General features: G+C 41.8%; 2 protein-coding genes across 3 annotated transcripts; one reads left to right on the top strand and one right to left on the bottom strand.

Annotated features, from left to right (window-relative positions):
* The first annotated feature begins 1,836 nt into the window (after window positions 1–1,836).
* Window positions 1,837–9,762, top strand: LOC138946213 (GTPase IMAP family member 5-like). Of its 2 annotated transcripts, none has more exons than XM_070317733.1 (3): window positions 1,837–1,994; window positions 7,739–7,940; window positions 9,006–9,762. In XM_070317733.1, exons 2-3 carry the CDS (start codon window positions 7,764–7,766, stop codon window positions 9,585–9,587), a joined length of 759 nt encoding a protein of 252 aa, XP_070173834.1. In that variant the 5' UTR covers window positions 1,837–1,994; window positions 7,739–7,763; the 3' UTR covers window positions 9,588–9,762. The 2 variants fall into 2 exon arrangements, with proteins under 2 accessions (XP_070173834.1, XP_070173841.1); XM_070317740.1 differs by having other exon boundaries at window positions 1,850–1,897.
* Window positions 9,763–13,870: 4,108 nt separating this feature from the next.
* Window positions 13,871–25,764, bottom strand: LOC138946205 (protein C1orf43 homolog; the record flags this gene model as incomplete). Its single annotated transcript, XM_070317720.1, is given in 7 exon segments — window positions 13,871–15,190; window positions 15,898–15,956; window positions 16,594–16,757; window positions 19,220–19,273; window positions 23,347–23,446; window positions 24,736–24,837; window positions 25,611–25,764. Coding segments are annotated over 7 exon segments (846 nt in total). The 3' UTR covers window positions 13,871–14,880.
* Between the last annotated feature and the right edge of the window lie 308 nt (window positions 25,765–26,072).

Raw genomic sequence — 26,072 nt, 5'->3', positions numbered from 1 at the left:
AATGTGTCCAAGTTGTGGTATGTGTCCAAGATGTGGTATGTGTCCAAGTTGTGGTATGTGTCCAAGATGTGGTAATGTTTCCAAGATGTGGTAATGTGTCCAAGTTGTGGTATGTGTCCAAGCTGTGGTATGTGTCCAAGTTGTGGAATGTGATGGGACAATAAATAAATAAAAATAAAAATCGAATAGATTCATTGACTTTGGGGTAGCGCGACTCTGTTGTTGCTAGCTTTCCACTGAGAGGAAGCGACCCGAATTTCCCAGCGATGGGACAATAAAGAAAAGAAACAAAAATCCCATAGATCCCTTGACTTTGGGGTAGCGCGACTCTGTTGCTGCTAGCTTTCCACTGGGAGGAAGTGACCCGAATTTCCCAGCGACGGGACAATCTAGTAATGAAAAAAAAATCTAAACATCAACAGTCGCGCTACCCCAAAAGTCAAGGGATTTTGTTTTTGTGCCTTGACTTTGGAGATGACAAGAAAATATCGGGAGCATTAACGTGATTTGTAAAAAAAAAATTACAAATCACGGGGCGCGCAGACCCTTGATTTTAACCCCCAGGCTCAAAACTGTAAGGTTCAGCAGCTAAAGTTGCTTCTGCCATGAATACTGCTTGTGACGTCATCGGAATTTTTACCCAGAATTCACCACTTCCGTACTCTCGCGGACGTTCGCGATACAATGGCCGCCAGATCGGAACGCGAAAACGCTTCGCTTCAGCCACGAAATTCGTCGGATTATGGCCCAAAACGATTCCGAAATAAACTAAACCATGTGAGGGAAGGTGAGAAAACAATTTCCTACGGCATGCATATGTCTGGTTAACCTAAGTCACGCCGAAACGCAAATGAACGCGTTTTTGACACACAAAAAAAAAGCCTGTTGGGGTCCTTTAAGCGCCTGCAGTTCTCAAATTGAAAACGGCTGTGTTTTGAGTGGGAATCCCAGACTGTAATTTTCATTATGACGCCTTCTTTGCTTAGTTATAACTTTCGACCTACTTTTCGACCCAGACTATTTCATGCGCTATTCCTGGAACTACAGATTTGAAATTGAGCCGAGAGCGACAGAGTTCGTTTTGGGAGTTGAATAGATGTCAACACACTCGAGGAAGGTCTTAGAATTAGTGTTGGGGCGTTCTATTTTTCAAATCTGAATGCTGTGATTGGTAGTTATTTCAGACCTTGATATCCTCCAACGGACAGTGTGTTTATTTATGTTATGCGAATCCCTATACAGTCAGGAATGCCCACTCCAAACACAGCCCTTTTCCATTTGAGTAACTGAACGCTCCCAACGTTTATTTTTAAGGTATTCCTGGTGTGTGGTTACTTACTTACAACTCCCAACCTGAACTGTGTTTCTAAATTATGTCCCTTGAACGTGTTAAGATCCAAATCGTCTGAAAACTTTCCAAAACGGCGCCTTGGGTAAACGAACTTTAACGTGAAGCGGGAGTGGACAACGTAACATCTGCTAACAACAGCGCCATTCAACACCAAACTAAAGTCATGGTGCTCTTCTTGTGAAATACGTTTAATTGTTTATGATTTGAGTCGATGATGCATTTCGACTTTTTTTTCAAATAGACCAATAGTTCAGTGTTCTCATTCTTGTAGTGTCATTTCGCAGCAGTGAAAGGTCCGAGAAAAAAACAATGTCACACTTCTGCGCTGTTCATCTCTCTCGCAGTCTTACGTTGTTCTGAGTGTGCACTGTTTGACATTTAAAGTAAACACTTGCTGTGACTTGGTGGCTTTTCCAAGGCCGAATTTTGAAATGGGCACATATGCAGATTAGACCGTGTTTCATTGGCTGTCATATAATCCCCGTAATGTTTTGGTGCAACAGACGTTTGCAACCAGTGGTAACCAGTGATAGGATTCCGTTGCAGGTAGTCGACCGATTTTGTATTCTGATCAAACGAAGACTTTTAGAGAATTAAGTTCTGCATAACCTTGTGTCGTCCGTATTGCAAATCTGCAGAACAGGTGAGTTTTGTTGTGTGCATTGAATTGGGTGTTCTGAGAAGGTCACAGTCACCTGTTAGCATCGCATTGTGGCTCTCTTTTGTACATGCAGATATAGGGAGGAGACCCGCGCAATAGCAGACCCGCGCAATAGCGGGCCGACCCCGGGAGGACGTCAGCCGGGCGTCAGCCAAAATAAAATCCAGACTGAATGATTCCCTGCCAATTCGAAGAGCCTGTACAATAATCTAGAGCGAGAAAAGCATGTAAAGATCTTGCAATGGAAGCAGATTTGTGATGAAATTCGATCGATTTTACTCCCAAATTATATTTATTCGAAAGCGCTAGCTCTGAATGGTTACGTTTCTTGAATTAGAAAGGAAAGATTTTGCTTTGAAGCTAATTTCAAAGTCAAAATACCATTTTTCATCACAAATTAGACTCCATGAGTGGAATACACCGTCCAAAGTTCGATCATCAGCACTTTGGAGGGGACGGGGAATAGTCAGTGTGGAGTTTATGTGTGATACTGAAACACAGCCGGCTGACGTCCTACCTATAGCTGCATGTCTCTTTTGTTTGTCTACTAGCTAATTCTTACGCCGCCCCAAACCGCCTGAGACGGCAGTTGTTTTGTTGTGTTTTTTGTTTTGGGTGTATTTTTTGACACTCCACGAACAATAATTATATTCTTGAAAGTGAACCTGAATGAGTTTCAAATTGCTTAGTCTGCTATTGAGTCTTAGTAATGAGGAGAGTCAGGCCGCCCGTGGTCACACCTAAACGTTGGGGTTTTCACGGATGGGTTTAGAGGTAGAACCTTACATTTTACACATTAGTAGGTTTTAATAACCTTCAACAGGGTCGTGTTCATGATAAAAAAAAAAAGAACAAAGCAAAATTCCCTTTTATCGAACTTCTTTGATTCATTTAAACTTCACTCAATTCCACGGTTTTGTAACTTCCAAACGAGAACTCTGAATAATTACCAGTTTCTTAGACGTTTTTGAGGAAACCTGACACACTTCCAGGATTTGACAATGTTCAGATATGATCCGAGTTTGATAGCCGCCGTCAAATTTCAAGGTCAAAGAGGGATCAGTTTGGTTCAAGAAATGATTTTTTGTTTCTTCAATGACTGAATCAAAGAACAAGAAAGGTATGTTATTGGAACGTTTGTTATTGACAAAACAGTACATTCACGGATATTTCAACCCAACGGTCTTTTCAGTGAACAGACAAACACATATTCACACACAACTTATCTTGATAGAATCAGTTTTCGTCCACTCGTCAGGAAGCCGAGCGAATGAATGTATGTACGAACGTTGGCAGTATCTTTGTTTTTAGATTTTTTCTTCAATGACTGATTTGAAGCCATATCTCGAAATAGAAGGTGTTTTTATTCCATGTGCGGAGTTGAGGCTAATGAACTAATGTTGCAGATGTCAGTATATCGTTCTGCAAAAGTCTCGGGCATACTTGAGTACACACACACCCACACAAGCACACACACGCACCATGGCAGTCTAGCTATTTAGTGTATTCTGAGAAAAACACGCTGAGGCCAGAGACTGTAAAATCTCTGTTTTGATTACTAGACTCTGCCGACCTTGACACTAATTTGCTCCGGAAAAAGTGCTTAGACTCTTTATTTTTGATTTTTTTTAGAGCTTGGACTCATGTCGGGTATAGAATGATCGCGTCATTGCTTTAAGTGTGTGACAGTGTGTACCGGATGCAATCTGATTTTACCACTGGAATACACATTGACTCGACAGGCCGGCTGTCTGTTCCCATAGTTGAATCCAGAACCACGAAAGTGCACATTGACCAAAGCAATGCTTCAACACACATTTAAGGGAAAGGACTTTTTGTACCTGCTTCCATATTAATAGTAGCAGGAATGCCTGGCTTTAAATCTGATAAAACCGAAGTTCTACCTGTACTAATAGACGTTTTCCGAAAATAACTCTTTCAGGATTAATTATCAGCAGCATGGTAGAGTTAAGTCTCTTTTACTCGGCCAAGCTTTTCAAAAAAGGCGGAGCATGTACCACGCTTCCGATCGCTTTATCCTGAGATCGGGACGAAATTAACACTCCACTCTGATGTGAATGGTATGCAGCGTGCGCTAAATATAACATTTTCTTTTGAAAATATAAACATCGGAGCCACGCTTCGCCGCGGATGGCTTGCTGATCACCGGAAGTGTTTGCTAAAGGGCTCCTAAAACCTACGCCACTACAGCGGGACGGCATGCCGCGTTGGGGATTACGACGAGTACTTGGGCTGGGAAAAAAATGAATTTGGCGGCGCGTGCCGCTTTTGAATAGACTGAATCCTAATTTGGTCGGCAGCACGCAACGGCCCTCCCCCGTACTTCTGTTGCAGGTCTGCCACTGCCGCTTTTAATTCCACTATGTGGCCTCGTTTTAACTTAAGGCTTTCCAGGTCCTTTTCTCCTGCATATTTCAGGGCACTGAGGGTTGTGAACTCCTCTTCTTCCAGAACCTCAATTACAGGTTGGGGCAGATTTTTTGCCCAAAAAGAAAAATTGAACTCCATAATTTTGCAGGACTGAGAAAGTCGCTGTACCTGCTTGCTGGCCGCCGCGCTGCTACTAATGACTTCGGTACTCGCTCTCTCTCGGACTCCCCTTATCTGTACCATTGATTCATTCCAGATGCTCTCCTTCACTCATCACCTCCCCCCTGCCCTCCAACCCTCGTCCATTCCCCGCATTCGTTCCCACGGCACTTTGCCATCACTTCCTCCTGCATTACCTCTACACCCCCCCCCCTTTTTCCCTGTGTGGGAAGGTCGGGTGGAAGGACAAGGATATATAGCACAGGCAGAGGAGCATACAATTAAGACACCGAAGACAGAGGTTGCTTTAACTCTCTCTCTTCTCTTCTCTTTTTATTTTCTGTGCATGTGTATGCCAGAAGTAGATTTAGTTAGTACAGAGTGATGAGCGTTGTTAATACTTGGTGTACCGGTATATTGTGCAGGGCTACATGGTCAACGCAGTCACTGGCAACAGCCATGGCAGCTGTCATAGACAAGAGATTTGGACTTCGAGCAGCTGCAAGAGCGTATGGAATCCCACCCACAACACTTAAAGATCATCTTGATGGAAAATACGAACATGCCATGGGTGATACAAAACATTTGGGGAGGCCGTCCATTCTTCCCCCAGCAATAGAAAAAGAATTGGTTGACCATATCATTAAATGTGAGAGGATGTTTTTTGGCCTGACCAGAAAAGACGTTATGTCACTTGCATACGAAATAGCGAGCAGAAATGGAATTCAACATATTTTCAATGAAGACAAAAAATCCTCCGAGCCAGCAGGTTCCTCATCTGAAGAAGCAGGACCCCCCTCTGAACCACCAAGACCCTCCGCTGAGCCTGTAGAACCCCCCCTCTGAACAAATAGGACCCCCCTCTGAACAAGCAGGACCCCCCTCTGAACCAGCAAGACCCCTCTCTGGGCGAACTGGACATCCAGTAGACCCACTTTCTGAGCCACCTAGCCCATGCTCTGAGTAAGACATAGGCCTATTTTTGGCACTTCCAAACAAAACAGTTATCCAAACCAATCCCGATGGACGCTGCTTTTTTAGATCCATTGTCATCGGCAACACTCCTGCGTTCCAAACTGCAGAAAGGGACGGTAATGGGTTACCTTCAGAGTGTCACACGAAAATACAAGAACAGATCCAAGCTGATGCTCTAAGACAAAAGATGACCAGTCACATGCTCAGCAACATTGAAGGCTTCCGCGAAGTGTCAGCTGCAATAAACCTTGACATGCCATCATCTTTCGCTTTTTTCTCCCTAGAAGAAAAGATTCTTCACATGGCTCATTCAACTGCTTCAGTGGGAGACATGGACATTTCTGCTACAAGTGAGGTGTTGCAGCAGCCCATCCACATCATCAATGCAGAGTCTGGGAACGTTCTCAAATACGATGACTCTTTGGCTCAACCAGTGACTCTCCTTTACTCACCTCATTATTTTGTTTGTATATTTCGCTGCGAGTCCAGTAGATTAGGTATTACTCTTAGTTTATCATCTCGCATGCAGTCACTCCCTGTTTACTCCACCTCATGGGGACAATGCAGGACACTATGACTGCGTCCTTGAGTCAGCTGTTTCAGTGGCGCTGATTTCTCACAATCCCAGTGTTTCACAACAGAAATTAGCGGCGAAACGAAAATCCAGAAAAACAGAAGCTGAACTTATCACGTCAAGTCCATACAAACGTAAACTTGAAGAGTGGCAGGCAAAACAAAAACCAACAAAGAAAACAAGCAAATCAAAGCCACACAGAGAACACAGAGAAACAGAAAGCTAGAAACAAGAAAACAAGCGTCAGTCTGGTTTTTTGTGCCGAGAATGCACCTGTGAGGACATGATTCAGTGTTTGATGTGCTCAGAATGGGTACATGTGGATTGCGCTGGAACAACAGAAAGCCAAAGAGGGTACTTTTGCGATGTTTGTCAGTCAAAGTAACATTGGTTTTTGCTGTTCGGATTTTGAACCTCTGTGTTCGGAGTTAGGGAACAGGTGTTGTAATTCCGAACATATTCTAAAAAAAATGAATTTAAGATAACTTTCTTTTATGTTGATTTCTGTCCACAAAAAGTGGTATGAATGTTGCTGATCAATTACTTTATTAAAATTCACATTCAAAAACGGTCTGTCTTCTGTTGTTTTTGAGATGATGGCAGATTTGCTTAAGTGTTCGGTATTTGGGGACTTTCCCCTAAACTATGAGTTCTGGTATCAACCAGAAACAATATATGTATGTAAGACCAGAATTTCTGGTGTAAACCAGAAATATAAACTATGAATATAAAACCAGAAAGCAGTGTAAAAAAGACGGCAAGATTCTCTTCAGTGAGCACACTTGAAACCTAAACACAAAATCTGCTGCTGACGCTACGTCGCGAAACACAAAGAGACAGGTCTCGTAATTTACAACCACAAGTCGCGATCGACGGCTTACAAACTTCGCGACAAATTTGGGCAGAGGTTCGACACGTTCACGGCGACAACACAATAGGAGCAGCACACAGCTCACTATCACAAATCGCATTGTCTGCTCTACTCAAATGTTCAGCCTTATAAAGACAGTGGTCACTTCCGATTCCCTGTGGCGATAAGCCAATAGGGAGGCTACCTGGTCTAACATTCCTGCCCAATGATAGGGATCGTTAAAGATGCAGAGAGCCGTGTCTGTGTTACACGCCGGATAAGGCTCATTAGATTACAAGCAGTTACAAAGCTGATACATAATACTAGCTAAACGGGGCCGGGAAAGTTATGGGATCTTACCACCTAGATTAGAAATGAATCCGGTTAAGAGTCTACTCTACGATAGTAAACACACTTCTTCGACCGGTTTACAACAATAAAGTACAGTGCACAACGACAACCAGGTATTATTTAGTCACTCCTTAGACACTGATGGTTAGAGGTTACTCTGCTGCTTCTCACCATTTTATGTTAGGGATTTCCTAGCACAAAGGGCAATATTTAAAGTAAACCCAATGTGACTAGCACACACATACACAGGGAATAGCTATAGACAGGGGAGGCAACTGGGTCGGGCAGAAGATAACACACACACACTTGGCTACACCTGCATATCTGTCTCGTTTAAATCGAGTTTATGGTCGCTAACCGCTCCCTCTAAACTCACACATTATGACATATTATGTATTTTTGACAAATATACAACATTTTACACAGGTCTCGACATTCATTGTTCAGCAACATGACGGGCGTGCAGTCAGACTACCACGTGGTGGTGATGGGAAAGACGGGGAGCGGCAAGAGCGCCACGTGCAACAGGCTACTGGGATCCAATGAGTTCACTGTCTACCGCGGCATGACGGGAAGGACTGAAACTGTTCAACGCGAAACAGTCTTCGAAGAGCATACCAGGCTGCATGTATGTAATACCCGTACTCGTTTTCGTTGTTTAATTTTTTTTATGGGGGGAGGGGGGGGGGGGTGTTGAAGGTCTGAAGTTGAAAGGAGAGGGTGGCGGCTACATGTGTCATATGACCAGGTATAAGGAAGACCAACATGGACATGATGCTTTTATCATGAGAGGCACATTTTTTGTGTGTGTGCAAGATCAAGTGCGTCACCACAGATACGTCAAGGATTGAAATGCAAATGAATGATGTCATCCATGCATTTAGACATATAGGCCCTACCCCCCCCCCCCCTTTTAAAAAAACCCAAAAAAACCCGTCCACAGTTGGTATGCACGAAGCAAAACCGAATGCCACCAAATTGTGTAGGAACAAGCCCCGGGGTCTAATAAGTTGAAATGTCTTAGTTTCAACCAATCCAACCGTGAGGCTGTGCACCAGCCATTTGAGTGGCACCCGGTTTCGCTTCATGCACCTCAGCCCTGGCGAACACTGGCCAGGCTATTGATTTGTGGTATGTTTTCTGGTGGAAGGATTCTCTTCTCACGTGTACAATGAGTCCTGTGTCTGTGCACATGTTCGCTTACTAGAGAATGACTGTGATTGAAGGTCAACACCTGGTGAAAACCGTATCAGATCTGGCCAGACTTTCACATAGGAAAAAAACCTCCCCCCCCCCCCCCAACTTGGTCACGTAGCAAAAACAACACACAACATGTATGAATTAATTTCCGAAAAAAGCACCATTTCCTGTCACGAAATTCTTTTCATTGTGCACAAAGAGCACTCAGGCTGTTCATTTCCGTAATGTGACCAAGTTGAGGGATGGTATTATCCCATGTATAAGACGTGCCAGATCTGAGACTGTGCGGCGAACTGTTTTTACAAACGGAGTGGGCCTTCTAATTTAAAAATAATGTGGGTGGTGTGGTAGAGAAGGGGGAGGGGGGGGGGGAGAGAGAGAAGGCGAGCGGGTTAGAAGAATGCACTTAATAAGTGACTGAACCAATGATTTACTTCAGTGTTTGTGTATGTGCAAATAAAGAACCGATTCGTTTTGCATTTGAATTCACCAGGTAATTGACACGCCTGATGTGTTCAATCTCACAATGGACGAGGGCACAGCAATACAGGAGTTCAGGAAATGGGAAAACTATGTCACAACGGGACGCGTCGCATTCCTGCTCACTGTCCGACTTGACGTCCGATTCACGCCTACTGACTACAACATGTACAAGCGCTATCGCAGCTTTCTGCCAAGGAATCTTCGCGACAACATCGTCCTTGCTTTCACCCGAGTCCATGACCTCGAGGGCGACATCCTGGATGAAGTCAAACTCAGCACCGTCAACGATTTGCTGAAAGATGCACGCGGGCGCCATGTCACATTCTCCAAAAGCGACAGAAACACGTCGGAATCTGGGCAGAATAAGGACAAAATCATGAACTGGATGAGAGAGATGCCTCAGACGGCTGATGGCCCGTTACAGCGTTCGAGTTCCATGACGGACATACAGCTTACAATGTCAAGAGCGAGGCGTTCGGCTTCTTATCCAGACTTGCGCAGTTCTGATCCCCATGCAGGTAACTGGCTGCAGAGCATCGTTCACTTCTTCGGGGCAGTAAGAGATTACTTACGCAGCTGGTTTTATAACTAGAGGTGGCACGACATTTTTGTCAAGAAACATGTTTTGGGTTTTCATCATGTTTAGGTATTTTGATCGCCGTAGAATCAATGTGTGATGTTATTTTAGTTATTGCCATCCTCTTCCTTGTGATATAGTTAGGCCTTTCAGAGTGATTTATATCAGGGGCGGAGCAGTTAAGCCGGGGGGGGGGGGGGGGGGTTACAATATGGGGTCCAGGGGTAGACCCCTCGTGGGGTACAAGGGCAAGGCCCCGTTTTGGACAGCCGGGGGGGGGGGGGGGGGGTGTTCCGGAACCCTTGTAACCACCCCCCTAATCCGCCCCTGTATATCATTTGACATCACTGTCAACACTTCTAACACCGTTTTCTCAGAATCGTTTCAGAGCACCAGTGCCACAAGAAAATACTCTTCTTCAGAACTAACTGCTCAACCATAATTTATTCCAATTTTTTAATTTTTGTTTTTGTGTGTTATTGCCAGAAATGATGTCTCCTCACAATAACAATGTTATACAAAGAAATTATTAAATAAAAAATAGAAATTAGAAAATAAATGCTGTCAAAGTCAAGAAAAGCTTCTTTGTTTCTGGAATTTTATATTGCGCACATAATATCTCCTCGGGGTACAAAATCTTTTCATACAATATAAAGAAAACTCTGTTATTGTGTGGTTGGATGTGTTTACATTCAAATCAAACAATATCTTATTATCATATCTTTATTTTGGTTGTGTGGAGTTGAATCTCTTAAAGACTGAAAGCCCAAAAATTCTCGAAAAATGTCAAAAAACTGACCCAAAAATCATATCAAGAACTCACGTACTATGCTACTATGCCCCCCCCCCCCCCCCCCCCTGTAAAATAAAAAAAACATAAAAAAAAACACCCAACACACAAACAAAGAAAAACTTTTGTTTTAAAGTGTGTGATTTTCAAAGAAAATTGACTCCCCCCTGCAAAAAAACACCCAATAACAAAACAAAAAAAACCCTTCTGTTTAAAAGTTTGTTATTTTTTATTTTATCTTTTATTACGCTCTTTAAAAGAAATTGAAAGCACTGTAAAGAAACAATTCTTAAATTCCCTTCCGCCTATGCCCTTAAACATTGTTATTCTATAATCGATTGATGAATATATCTGGAAACAAGCCTAAGCCGTCAAAAATAACTTCGTAATGAACTTGTCCACGTTAGGTGGAACACATTTATTTGCCCCAAAGCGGCCGGTTAGGGCAATGCATTCTTGTACTTTTTGTTAAAAAACGGATTGATTCTTCTCCTTCGACAACCTGGCATCCCAATATAAAACTGTTGCTAACTGAATTAAGGATAAGATTTTTTCTCTTTTATAGCGAGGGCTTTTGTTCTTTGTAAATACCTTTGCACAAGTTATCTGATTAATGAACTCTGACTGTCAGATAGGTCAGTGATCCTTTTTTGGGTAAACAACTGTCAACACGCACGCACACACTTGTGATAAGTTGTAAATGGCTGATGGCCCGTTAAAGCGGTCTAGTTCCGACACGGACATAAAGCTTATAATGTCAAGAGCGAGGCTTAAATGTCACACCATTTCATTTGTGTGTGAATTTTTAGTTGCTTGGTGCATGTCATATTTGTCATGATTATGTTATCCATAAATGGGAGAGAAAGTCACAAAAAGTTAAGTTTAATTTTCTCAGCAGTATAGCCCAGATGTTTGATCAGAAGTTTTTTTCATCAAAAACATATAATTATGTGATTCAAGTGTGTCACTTGTTCACATGTCTTTGTATTCACGCTTTAGAAGACATGTAGTATGTTATAGATAAATTCTGTTGTCAGAAAGTGTTTTTATCTTAATTTATTTTTGAGTGATTGAGTGAACATATATATGCAAGGAACAGGAATAATATTCAGTAAATTTCAGCTCTCTTCGACTGTTACATAGCCTGGCCAACTCACATGAAGAATTGAATCGCTTACTGTTACACGTGAAGGACTCGGCCATTAAACGTCTTTTCAAAATATTCGGTGTTTTCTTCTTGATAATTGTGTGTGTGTGTGTGTGTGTGTGTGATTTTGTTTTGAGTAAGCAGCCCAGCTGTACATACTGTTTGTTAAATGCCAAACAAAAAACTTTTTTTTTCAACATTTATTAATGAATGACTCATTCAGTGTTATTTTCAAACACTTGCACCCATTCTTAAATGCATTCAGACTTGCATGCTAAATGAATTCGTTTAGTTTATCATATGTCACAGACAACTTTCACAGCGCGTTCAGTATCACAGACTAGCAGGCACCAATGTCATAAAGCTACTTTCATACAATTAACCTCAGTTTCCACAAACAATCTTATAGCATGTGACTGGCAGCTGTCAAGCAACCAATTTCTCTGTCTCACAAAAACAAGAAGAGCAAACGCTCGATCGAGTCACTTTCGCAGTTCTGAATATTATATGAGGCATCAGATGGACAGGAAGAAATTGCTATTCACAACACAATGCATACCTGAAGCATACCTGTGACCTTGAAAAAGGTCAAAGGTCACCAAAGCAGACGTCAAAGTGTAGAGGTCACTGGGAGTCACGTTCACATAAAATTTGAGCCCGGTCACTTTTATAGTTTCCGAGAAAAGCCCAACGTTAAGTTGTGTGTTGCCGAACAGAAAAGGCTAGTTATCTCCCTTGTTTTTCTGATAACGTTCGTAAAAGGCTACAGATGTAAATACTTTGATGTAAAGAATAATCCTACAAAGTTTCAATCACATCCGATGAACTTTGTCAAAGATATAAAATGTCTAATTTTTTCTTTGACGCTGACCTGTGACCTTGAAAAAGGTCAAAGGTCAACGAAACCATCGTTAAAGTGTAGAGGTCATTGGAGGTCACGACTAAACAAAATATGAGCCCGATCGCTTTGATAGTTTCCGAGAAAAGTCCAACGTTAAGGTGGTGTCTACGGACGGCCGGCCGGACAGACTAACACTGACCGATTACATAGAGTCACTTTTTCTCAAGTGACTCAAAAACCACACCCTCATTTCTATAAAAACACAGACTTATACACAAACAAACACTCACACACACAACACATCAACACACATGCATACACACATACAATCCACGCACACACACACATCCATGCACAGACACAGACAGACACATACATCCACTCACACACACATCCACTCACACACACATCCACACACACACAATCCATGCACACACACAAACTCAAAAGCTTGATCAGCAGAGTACTGCAGCATTGAGCTGCAAGCTGTGCAAAAAAGCCGTGAATAAGACGCAAGTGGAGATATTTAAATATTCATATGTGCTACACCCTACACATCTGGAATGCACATCTTACACAATTTAATCTAATGCAGCCAAAGAACTAGACATACAGTGGTACCTGCGATGTGACACCCCTCTCATGAGAGGACACCTCCTGTAAAAGGACACATTTTGTTGTACCGTTGTCTATCATCTCTCCCAAAATATACCTGACATGACAGGCTACCTGTATGGAATCTTATCCATATCCTAATGTAGAGGTACAGTCAAACCTGCCCCAGCGACCACCTCTTGAGAACGACCACCTGTCCAAATCAGGATTTTTCTCTATATCATTCACCTTTCCATAACGACCTCTTTTGGTCGGTGCCTTGGGTGGTGGTTATAGCCAGGTTCCACTCTACTTTTGACTATTCCAAAGGGTGTCTTTTTAGCACAGGTACCAGTGTAGTAAAACAAAGAAGAATTGGAAGGCTGGCGTTCCACAACATGCACGACTGCAACTAGGACAGCTGAATACCTCCCCGTAAGCAACAAGCTTACACAGGTTCAACTGACAGCTGCAGCAATATCAATTTCCACCATGACTCTTTCACCACGACTACTGTGCAATTCTCTTACTCTTAGATGCAACAGGAAGGCATGTATGTCTCATCATGCATATCCCTAAAGCCTTTTCATACAATGCCCTTTTTTTTTTTACTGGAGTTTGAACCGAGTTAAGGCAATGAGCGGCAGTAAAATTCAACTTGGAGAAAACATGGAATAGCCCAGTTTTCTGGGTAGTTATTGAAGGGATTTATACAAATAAATGTAAAAAATGTAAATACTAATGGACAACGACTGCCGTTGCTATGGAAACAGCCGCCATATTGGATTTCTAGGATACACATGGCTTGTATCTGCAATCATATACTATCATATAGAACGATCTTGTGACTAAAGACTACAGTTGAATTTAAATTATTGTTTGTAATAAGGATTAATGAATATATGCAGTTAAAAATTCATTAATCCTTATTACAAAAATTCTTTTAAATTCAACTGTAGTCTTTAGTCAAAATATCGTTCTATATGACTGCAGATACAAGCCATGTGTATCCTTGTGCCAAATATTATGCATGTCTGATGTATGATGTTGCTGTAAAACCGTTTCCTAGAAATCCAATATGGCGGCTGTTTCCATAGCAATGGCAGTCTGTATCCATTAGTATTTAATTTTTTTCCATTTATTTGTATAAATCTCTTCAATAACTACCCAGAAAACTAGGTTATTCCATGTATTCTCCAAGTTGAATTTTACTACCGCTCATTGCCTTAAGAACATACGTATACTCTTTCTGTGGCTTCAATCAATGTTTCTTTTCCTTGCCATATTGTGTCTTTGCTTTGGCGCATAACGAACATGCATCCAAGTAAGGGAAAGCATTCTTGATCAAAGGTCTATCACATCTTCTCACAGAGCCGTCTGGTTTTGGTGCATAATAGGGTGATCGTGAATAGATACCATCAAGTCTTTGTACCCACAACACACTCCCTGTCACTCTCAAACAGGCTCCTCTTGGTGAATTCCGACAACTGAGGGGAGATAAGTCTTTCCCTAGTCACAGTCAAACGGCCTCCTCTTGGTAAATCACCGACAACTGAGGGGAGATAAGTCTTTCAACTGTCACAGTCAAACAGCCTTCTCTTGGTGAATCACCAACAACTGAGGGGAGATGAGTCTTTCCCAGTCAGTCACACAGCCTCCTCTTGGTGAATCACCGAAAACTGAGGGGAGATAAGTCTTCACTCTCAAACAGCCTCCTCTTGGTGAATCACCGACAACACAGGGGAGATGAGTCTTTCCCAGTCAGTCACACAGCCTCCTCTTGGTGAATCACCGAAAACTGAGGGGAGATAAGTCTTCACTCTCAAACAGCCTCCTCTTGGTGAATCACCGACAACACAGGGGAGATAAGTCTTCACTCTCAAACAGCCTCCTCTTGGTGAATCACCGACAACACAGGGGAGATAAGTCTTCACTCTCAAACAGCCTCCTCTTGGTGAATCACCGACAACTGAGGGGAGATAAGTCTTTCTGCACTGCCCTTGCCACTACTTGAGTGGTCTGTACTGCTGTAGCCACTGGACTTGTCCACCAGACTGATCTGTTCCAGCTGGTCGGGGCGAGCCGCGGCGCCAGAACTGGAGGGAAGGGTCCGGTGCTTTCTGGACGCTGAAACTTGTGGAATTGTTTCTGCTGTCTCCGCTAACCCTCGACCTTTGCGTATCCTGACCTCTGTGTCCACTGGGGGGTCAACCAGTGCTGACCGGCGCCTATGGTCACCTTTTATCCTGGACAAAAAGTAAGGTTTACTGTTGATGTGGAACAGACAGACTTCAATTGTGGAAACTGGAAATACAGTGGAACCCCCCTTTCTAGACCACCGGATTGAAAATTCTCTTCCTTCAAACACCCTGTTTTTTTCTTCACATTAACTGTTTATAAACTCCGTAAATTTTCCCTAATTTAAGACCCCCTCCTATTTCAGACCTTATTTTTCAAGATCTTTGGAGGTCTTAACAGGGGGGTTCAACGGCAATATGTCATAGTCCATGTGTGGAACTCAGATTTTAAATGCTACTCAATTACATGTACAATGTATCTATTTCTTTTGAATTTTAAGACCAGTTTTACGTGCCTCATCTAGTCTTTGTAAAAGTTGTATTAACTGTCTGCATGAGCTAATATTCTGGCAAAAACGTTTTCCCTTTGATAATCTTGACAATGTAACCATGGCTGTAAGCTCAACACTCAAAGAGAAGGATTGCATTGTAAGATATGCTTAGGCAAAAAAAAGCTTATTTGAACGACCAGATATGTAATTATTTCTCTCTTGAAACAATCTTCCTGCAGTCATTTCAAAATGAAGGACAGTTACGGGTATAAGCTCCTACTAATCTTATTCAACCCAGGTGAATAATTATGCAATGTTCCTTGCTTGCAATCCCAAGAAAAGTACCTGCATTAGTTCATTGCAGCTGCAGGACACTTTACTCACATGCGAATGATCTTGTCAAGAAGTTCCATATAGTTGACAAACTCCGTGTCTGCAAACAGCTGAAGGCAAGAGGAACAGAAAAATAAGGCAGTGTTCAGCAAATTGATTTACAGGTAATGTATGGATATGTGCTTGCACATCAACCTATGCATGTATACTCCCTCTTTATCCTACATATATATGTGAGAGAGACCACCCATGTCATAACAAAACCATACACTCACACGTTAGTATATCCTGTAAATGAGGTCGTGTCAAACTACTACTAGTCTGGCAGGGACGTAATTTTCCACTGCTCATGATGACAAAGTCACAGAGAAAAATGTCATTCTGGGAACACTTTTGCACTTGCAGTTTTCCCTGGAAGAACTCTGAGAATGTACACATCACGCCATACTTTTCTTGTGACGTCTTTGACGTCAAAGATTTCACAAGACTTTGGAATAGATCGTCGTTTCCATTAGACGCATCTTCCATTTGGGCGCTTCGACTATGGGATGTTTGCAGCAAAAGACACACAAGTACAGTATGTAGTCATATTGCTGTGTCATATCAGATTTACAATCGTTGCTTTTTCACCGAGCATGAGATTGACCACTGAAGACATGGAATCACGACAGAGCATAGATACGATACTTGTGGATAAAGGGAAACAACGGAATAACAGAGCTGACAGTAAATATAATCAACACCCACTGAAGGACTGTGGCGAGCATGGTTGTAGGCGCAACAGAACTGGTGAATGACGTGGGCCTGGGGGGTGCTGGGGGCAGACGGACACAAGCTGAACAGGTAGAGCTGTATCGTCTGCTTGGTGGAGCGTAGCGTGATGGTTTTGTCCTGGGCCCGACAGCACTCGACTGCAACACACATTATTACCATTTAATTGTGGAAAATAAACAAAATAAGAGACTCCATGTCCCACTCCCATGTTACCACAGTGGCATATGAAAGACCTTTGTCATTGTGCCTCAAGTGCTGGTGGCTGATTACACCTAAACACACACACACCTGGGTAGCGCCACTCTTGATGCTGCAAGCTTTTCACTTGGAGGAAGCGACCCAAATTACCCAGCACTGAGATTATAGACTACAGTCGAACACGCTTAAGACGAATCACTGGGGATCGGAAAAAAAGTTCGTCTTAACCAAAATTCGTATTAAGAAAATTGATCGATTTTCTATTTTTTTATTTTTTAAGTCTTGTACATTTTATGGTGTTTCAATTTGTTTCTTTCGCAACTTTCATGCTGCTTCACGTTTAGACAATAAAGTGACATATTCAGGTACATGTTCATGTGTGTCTCATGTTGAGTGATGATTGTTGAGTTTGAGTGAGAGTGAGCACACAGATGTTTCATCCAGTTGTTACGTTTTTGGTCACACACACGCGCACACACTGACACTGTCCACATTCGCGGTGTTCCTATCATTTGTCCGGAATCACTTACCTTGGCGACGGGTAGCAAACCTTGGCCAATTTAGTTTTTTGTTTTTTTGTTGCAACATGATGTTCAAATCCAAATCGAAAGCACTGACTGACTGATAAACTATCGCGAACCGGCGAACGCAAACGTTGAGAGTGTGGTTTCCCTTGTCCAAGGGAAACCACTCTGGCATCTATATTTTCTGGCAATGGCTTCCGTTCGATGTTTCGTTTTTGGTATTCGCGAAGGAAATAAACGTCAGTCAGTCATTCATGTTCAGTGTCTGAGCTATCAATCACTTTGATTCTAAATTTGAAATTGTTTTGTGAGTACAGTGTAATCAGTTTAACTTTATTCAGTGATCGGTTGAGCAATGGTTCAAGCAGTCGACGCAAGGGAAGACTTTGACATATGTATTCAAACTTCTCAAATTCCCATGATATGTCGATCTCGGGACGAGTTTAAAGATTTCGTCATAAGCGTGAGTAAATTACAGACATTATGCATGCTTGGGAATCCAAAAAGTGCTCGTTATAAGCGTAAATTCGTTATAAAGAATTCGTTTTAAGCATTTTTTTTAAGCATGAAGAAAGAGGTATTCAGTTGGGAACTTAAAACTAATTCGTTATAAGTCAAAATTCGTAACTAGCGTGTTCGTTTTAAGTGGGTTCGACTGTACATTAAATGATTTTGTTTCCTTCTGTTCTGTCGCCTGTTTGTCAACATTAAAGGCCGTGAGATCGAGGTTCTTGTGAATGTGTTGTTTTGTCTTGAATCAAACATTCCACAAATTTAACCTTTCTGGGATTTTTTTAATTCCTAGTTAAATATCTTCCCCTTTGGATAGGTCAACATAGTCTGAATCTTCATTCCAAGCAAGTTTTCAGTTTGAACATCAAATTTTAGGGGGACTATTTTCTGTACTGTTATATGACGGGCATATTTGGTTTAGTGGTGAAGATGTCAGTGTTCAAATCCAAGCCATGTCTGACTATGAATGTGGATGTAAATGCTTGTATAACTGTGTTTTAATTTTAAATGTGTCAAGCGCAAAGATCCTAATTGTAAAGTTATAATGTTGCGCTATATAAATTCTCATTTATTATTATTATTATTATTATTATATTATTATTATTATTATGTCTGATGGGCTACGGGTGGACATTTTCCAAAACGTATTGCCTAATAACAAAAACATTCACAACAGACTCATTCTGGATATAACTTTTTTATGAGTTGTGACTTGTGAAAAAGGCAAACTTTCCCACGTGACATGATAGGCTAGTCACTAGTGACATGATAGGCTAGTCACTAGTGACATGATAGGCTAGTCACTAGTGACATGATAGGCTAGTCACTATCGTGTACACTACATTGGGGTGTGCACGTTAAAGATCCCACGATTGACAAAAGGGTCTTTCCTGGCAAAATTGTATAGGCATAGATAAAAATGTCCACCAAAATACCCGTGTGACTTGGAATAATAGGCCGTGAAAAGTAGGATATGCGCCGAAATGGCTGCGATCTGCTGGCCGATGTGAATGCGTGATGTATTGTGTAAAAAAATTCCATCTCACACGGCATAAATAAATCCCTGCGCCTTGAATATGTGCGCGATATAAATTGCATTTAAATAAAAAATTTAAAAAAAATCCCTGCGCTTAGAACAGTACCCACGGAATACGCGCGATATAAGCCTCATATTGATTGATTGATTGATTGGTCACTAGTGACATGATAGGCTAGTCACTAGCAAGGAGTGTGTCTGACACATGGGGACAAGAAGCATGTGTGGAAAGTTTGCCTCACTAAAAGCAAGAGTATTCACTCTTTCACAACCCATCAACCCGACAAGAGTTATTCCGAACAGTGTCTATAATGGCTTCGAGACTTACTTGCGTTGGTAAATGCATCCAGAGCCTTCATACGATGAAAATAGTGATTGGGTTCTGCAACAAACAAGGACAATGTTCTGTAAGAAAAAACACTCTGTGCAAAATAACACATTTGATCATCACTCTGGTCACCTGTTTGCACTGAAAATATTATTATTAATGTTATGCTTTCTTGTATCAGGTGAAGAAAACATCTGAATTTAACGCATCTCACATAAAATTCTTATTAACGACACTCACCTTAGACAGAAAATAGAAAGAAAGATAGACGAGCAGAGACAAGCATGACAGTCACTTAAAAATGTAATTCTTATTAGGCCAAAAAAAAAAAATTGTCTGTTTCTGGTAACATGGCTAAAAAAAATAGGGTCGGTAGGTCGGGATTTTTTTTTTTTTAATTTTTTTTTTTTTTACCCCCAAATGTAGACCAATAAAACTAACTTTAAAAATCGCGCAAAGAGACTGGATTCACTATACATAGAGACAAGACACTCAACACATTTACAAATCGTCAGCGGACTTTCGTTTTCACACGTTTTTGTTGTTCATGTTCTCACCCTGTCCTTTACCACCACCAAAAAACCCAAAATTTTGGAGTTTGGAAAAAAAAAGTTTAGGGTCGGCGCCAAAATTTAGGGTCAGTCGGGTGACCAGAAACAGACAATTTTTTTTTTTTTTGGCCTTAACAACCTGTACATAACTCATTAACTTTGAAAAACAACAAAAAGAAAGACACACAGACAGAGAAGAACAATCAGAGATTGACAATGACAGGAAGAAAGTCAGACAGACAGTACAGAGAGAGACAAGCAATGACACACAGACAGAGAAGAACAATCAGAGATTGACAATGACAGGAAGAAAGTCAGACAGACAGTACAGAGAGAGACAAGCAATGACACACAGACAGAGAAGAACAATCAGAGATTGACAACGACAGGAAGAAAGTCAGACAGACACTACAGAGAGAGACAAGCAATGACACACAGACAGAGAAGAACAATCAGAGATTGACAATGACAGGAAGAAAGTCAGACAGACAGTACAGAGAGAGACAAGCAATGACACACAGACAGAGAAGAACAATCAGAGATTGACAACGACAGGAAGAAAGTCAGACAGACACTACAGAGAGAGACAAGCAATGACACACAGACAGAGAAGAACAATCAGAGATTGACAATGACAGGAAGAAAGTCAGACAGACAGTACAGAGAGAGACAAGCAATGACACACAGACAGAGAAGAACAATCAGAGATTGACAATGACAGGAAGAAAGTCAGACAGACAGTACAGAGAGAGACAAGCAATGACACACAGACAGAGAAGAACAATCAGAGATTGACAACGACAGGAAGAAAGTCAGACAGACACTACAGAGAGAGACAAGCAATGACACACAGACAGAGAAGAACAATCAGAGATTGACAATGACAGGAAGAAAGTCAGACAGACAGTACAGAGAGAGACAAGCAATGACACACAGACAGAGAAGAACAATCAGAGATTGACAACGACAGGAAGAAAGTCAGACAGACACTACAGAGAGAGACAAGCAATGACACACAGACAGAGAAGAACAATCAGAGATTGACAATGACAGGAAGAAAGTCAGACAGACAGTACAGAGAGAGACAAGCAATGACACACAGACAGAGAAGAACAATCAGAGATTGACAATGACAGGAAGAAAGTCAGACAGACAGTACAGAGAGAGACAAGCAATGACACACAGACAGAGAAGAACAATCAGAGATTGACAATGACAGGAAGAAAGTCAGACAGACAGTACAGAGAGAGACAAGCAATGACACACAGACAGAGAAGAACAATCAGAGATTGACAATGACAGGAAGAAAGTCAGACAGACAGTACAGAGAGAGACAAGCAATGACACACAGACAGAGAAGAACAATCAGAGATTGACAATGACAGGAAGAAAGTCAGACAGACAGTACAGAGAGAGACAAGCAATGACACACAGACAGAGAAGAACAATCAGAGATTGACAATGACAGGAAGAAAGTCAGACAGACAGTACAGAGAGAGACAAGCAATGACACACAGACAGAGAAGAACAATCAGAGATTGACAATGACAGGAAGAAAGTCAGACAGACAGTACAGAGAGAGACAAGCAATGACACACAGACAGAGAAGAACAATCAGAGATTGACAACGACAGGAAGAAAGTCAGACAGACAGTACAGAGAGAGACAAGCAATGACACACAGACAGAGAAGAACAATCAGAGATTGACAATGACAGGAAGAAAGTCAGACAGACAGTACAGAGAGAGACAAGCAATGACACACAGACAGAGAAGAACAATCAGAGATTGACAATGACAGGAAGAAAGTCAGACAGACAGTACAGAGAGAGACAAGCAATGACACACAGACAGAGAAGAACAATCAGAGATTGACAACGACAGGAAGAAAGTCAGACAGACAGTACAGAGAGAGACAAGCAATGACACACAGACAGAGAAGAACAATCAGAGATTGACAACGACAGGAAGAAAGTCAGACAGACAGTACAGAGAGAGACAAGCAATGACACACAGACAGAGAAGAACAATCAGAGATTGACAATGACAGGAAGAAAGTCAGACAGACAGTACAGAGAGAGACAAGCAATGACACACAGACAGAGAAGAACAATCAGAGATTGACAACGACAGGAAGAAAGTCAGACAGACAGTACAGAGAGAGACAAGCAATGACACACAGACAGAGAAGAACAATCAGAGATTGACAATGACAGGAAGAAAGTCAGACAGACAGTACAGAGAGAGACAAGCAATGACACACAGACAGAGAAGAACAATCAGAGATTGACAATGACAGGAAGAAAGTCAGACAGACAGTACAGAGAGAGACAAGCAATGACACACAGACAGAGAAGAACAATCAGAGATTGACAATGACAGGAAGAAAGTCAGACAGACAGTACAGAGAGAGACAAGCAATGACACACAGACAGAGAAGAACAATCAGAGATTGACAATGACAGGAAGAAAGTCAGATAGACACTACAGAGAGAGACAAGCAATGACACACAGACAGAGAAGAACAATCAGAGATTGACAATGACAGGAAGAAAGTCAGATAGACACTACAGAGAGAGACAAGCAATGACACACAGACAGAGAAGAACAATCAGAGATTGACAATGACAGGAAGAAAGTCAGATAGACACTACAGAGAGAGACAAGCAATGACACACAGACAGAGAAGAACAATCAGAGATTGACAATGACAGGAAGAAAGTCAGACAGACAGTACAGAGAGAGACAAGCAATGACACACAGACAGAGAAGAACAATCAGAGATTGACAATGACAGGAAGAAAGTCAGACAGACACTACAGAGAGAGACAAGCAATGACACACAGACAGAGAAGAACAATCAGAGATTGACAATGACAGGAAGAAAGTCAGATAGACACTACAGAGAGAGACAAGCAATGACACACAGACAGAGAAGAACAATCAGAGATTGACAATGACAGGAAGAAAGTCAGACAGACAGTACAGAGAGAGACAAGCAATGACACACAGACAGAGAAGAACAATCAGAGATTGACAATGACAGGAAGAAAGTCAGACAGACACTACAGAGAGAGACAAGCAATGACACACAGACAGAGAAGAACAATCAGAGATTGACAATGACAGGAAGAAAGTCAGACAGACAGTACAGAGAGAGACAAGCAATGACACACAGACAGAGAAGAACAATCAGAGATTGACAATGACAGGAAGAAAGTCAGATAGACACTACAGAGAGAGACAAGCAATGCGCTAGACAGACAGTGACAAATAATGAGAGACAGACAGACAGAAAAGCAATAACAGAAAGACAAAAAGACAGACAGAGACAAGCATGGAGAGTCTGACAGACTGTAGACAGTCAGCGACAAGCAATGAGTGAAACGACTAGACAGACGTAGACAGAGACAAGCAGGGAGAGACTGACAGACAGTCAGCGACAAGCAATGAGCTAAACGAAAAGACAGACAGAGACAAGCAATGAGCGAAACGAACAGACAGACAGAGACAAGCAGGGAGAGACAGACAGACAGACAGACAGACAGACAAGCAATGCGCTAGAAAGACAGCCAACCTGAGAGCGCTGTCTGCTGCACCCTCTCACTGAGCAAGGTGGGCTCATATCTCACGTTCTGCACCAGACCCAGTCGACGCATTATCTCGTCTCGCAGCGCCTGAAATAATCACATCAGGCACGTAACAGATACAGTGGAATCCCCCCTTTAAGGACCTTGTCAAATCTGAGAAAAGCAGGTCTTGGGAAGGAGGGAGTCTTAAAATGGGGGTATATTTATGTTACGGAGTGCCCAAAGCACAAGAATTACATTAAGATGCAAAGCTAGTCAAACAGGGTTTCTTCTTCTGCGTTCGTGGGCTGAAACTCCCACGTACACTACGTGTTTTTTGCACGAGTGGAATTTTACGTGTATGACCATTTTTACCCCGCCATTTAGGCAGCTATACGCCGCTTTCGGGGAAAGCATGCTGGGTATTTTTGTGTTTCTATAACCCACCGAACTCTGACATGGATTACAGGATCTTTTTCGTGCGCACTTGGTCTTGTGCTTGCGTGTACACACGGGGGTGTTCGGACACCGAGGAGAGTCTGCACACAAAGTTGACTCTGAGAAATAAATCTCTCGCCGAACGTGGGGACGAACTCACGCTGACAGCGGCCAACTGGATACAAATCCAGCGCGCTACCGACTGAGCTACATCCCCGCCCTGACAAACAGGGTTGAGAATTTAGAGCTAATTTCTTAGCAAAGTTTCCCAAGAGCATAAAAGGAGACTGGAGCAGCTGGACCCCATCACAAACAGAACTCTACAATTGACAGGTGTCTAGCCGGAAACGTAGAAGAAACTCCGAGCTACTAAGTATAAATAGCCCACGCTCTTCGCCTTTAGACAACTCTACAGAGTTTACTGTGATTGTGAAGGGTGATGCAATGGTCTCCCTGTCACATGTACAGAGGTTATGAATAGTAAATGTGAAAACGGTTTTAAAAGGACTCTTAAATTGGGGGGTCTGAAATGGGAGGAAGGGGGGTTCAACATGCATATTCCTTTTTCCAGCAGGTGCACCATTTCATCTGTCGGTTCTCAGAACCTACATCAAGCAAACTTAAAGACTGTAGATAACTATTGTTAATACTGTTATTTCTTTATGATCAACCATGACAACAGAGAAACACACAAAAGAGCAAGAAAATCTCAAAGAAACACTCATGACAAACAAATAAAACACACACAAATAAAAAATACAAAAAACAAAACAGTTAACAGTACATGTACAACCGGTAATCTGCCATCTTTCCGAACCAAAACAGAAATAAAACCTTCCCTACTTTCATGCAGTGATACACACCCACACACTTGCATACTTCTGGCAGAAATAAATGGATAGAACTTTTACAACACAAATTCTTGACAACACGACTCTTTCTGCAAGCGCAATACTGACCTTTGGAGCATCAGAACCAATGTTGATGTGAGGCTTCCGCGCTGACTTGAGAGCAAATCTCATGATCTGCCGTTTGGCAAATACAAACAGCAGAATAAAAACCTAGAAGAGAATAATAGAAAGGTTGTAACCCTTGAATAATACAATAGATTAACTATATTATATATATATGCCTAATCTAAGTTCTAACTATCTTGCTTCTTCTTCTCCTGCGTTCATGGGCTGAAACTCCCACATTCATTCATAAATTTGTGCACGTTTTTTTTCCATGTAGATTACCGTTTTTATTCTGCCATTTCGGCAGCCATGCATACGCCAATTTTGGAGGATTCATCCTTGGTCTTTTCATGTTCCTATAACCCATCAAACTCTGACATGGATTGCATGATCTTTATCTTACACACTTGGTCTTGTACTTGCATAATACACCAGCAAGACTCCACATAAGTTAATTTGGAAAATCAGAAAAATCTCTCCCTTTAAGTTTAACCCACCAGATGCGGCAGGGATTCAAATACGTGCACAACCTTCCGCATGAGAGGCCAGCATCTTAATCATCCACTAGGCCATTACGCCTGTAAGCTATCTTGCAATAACAGTTATTAATATTACATGACTCTACCATTACCAGTACCAACTTCTAGATTATTATTGCGGTCTAGAAAATCGCTCAGCCTTGACAGTATTGCTAAGTGCTTATCAATTAACTTCTTTAAGATTCTAGTGGTGTGTGTGTGTAACGGGTGTCTATAGATCTGTAAGCGTACTTGCACATTCTTCCACGTTGTCTTAGCTACATTGTATAATTTATGTTTAGTAAATAAATGGAATTAATTAATTTAACCTGATCATACATTGTGAGAAGAATCACTTACCAAGGTCCCACTGGCAATGAAAAGCACAATGGTTACAACAGGAAGTTCAGCTGCCATGATGTTTGTTCTGCCTAACTGTCTCTCATGAACAGATGTCTTTGATCAATCAGCTCCCTGGCACCGCTGAACAGTGTGTCACTGTCAATTCTGAATTCTGAAACAGAACATGAAGGCAAAATGCATTTCTGCCCAAAAACAACCTTACAATACATTGCATTATTGAAATATAATATTGAAACCATAAATACTTATAGTAAAACTTATACTACGCAAAAACAACCTTACATTTTTACAATACTTTGCATTATTGAAATATTGCAACCCTAAATACTGCACCCCCCCACCCCCACCACCACCCCCAAAGTGACCCCACCCCCATTACAAGTAAAGTAGAGAGTGCAAGTGTTGTCGTCTGCTCGAATGTCTGACCGATCCTTCACTGGCTTCAGGTTTTACACAGTA

Source organism: Littorina saxatilis, linkage group LG1, assembly GCF_037325665.1.
Source record: "Littorina saxatilis isolate snail1 linkage group LG1, US_GU_Lsax_2.0, whole genome shotgun sequence".
Classification (NCBI taxonomy): Eukaryota; Metazoa; Mollusca; class Gastropoda; order Littorinimorpha; family Littorinidae; genus Littorina; species Littorina saxatilis.
The sequence above is the reverse complement of the archived record's forward strand: the minus strand, read 5'-3'. Positions and strand labels throughout refer to the sequence as shown.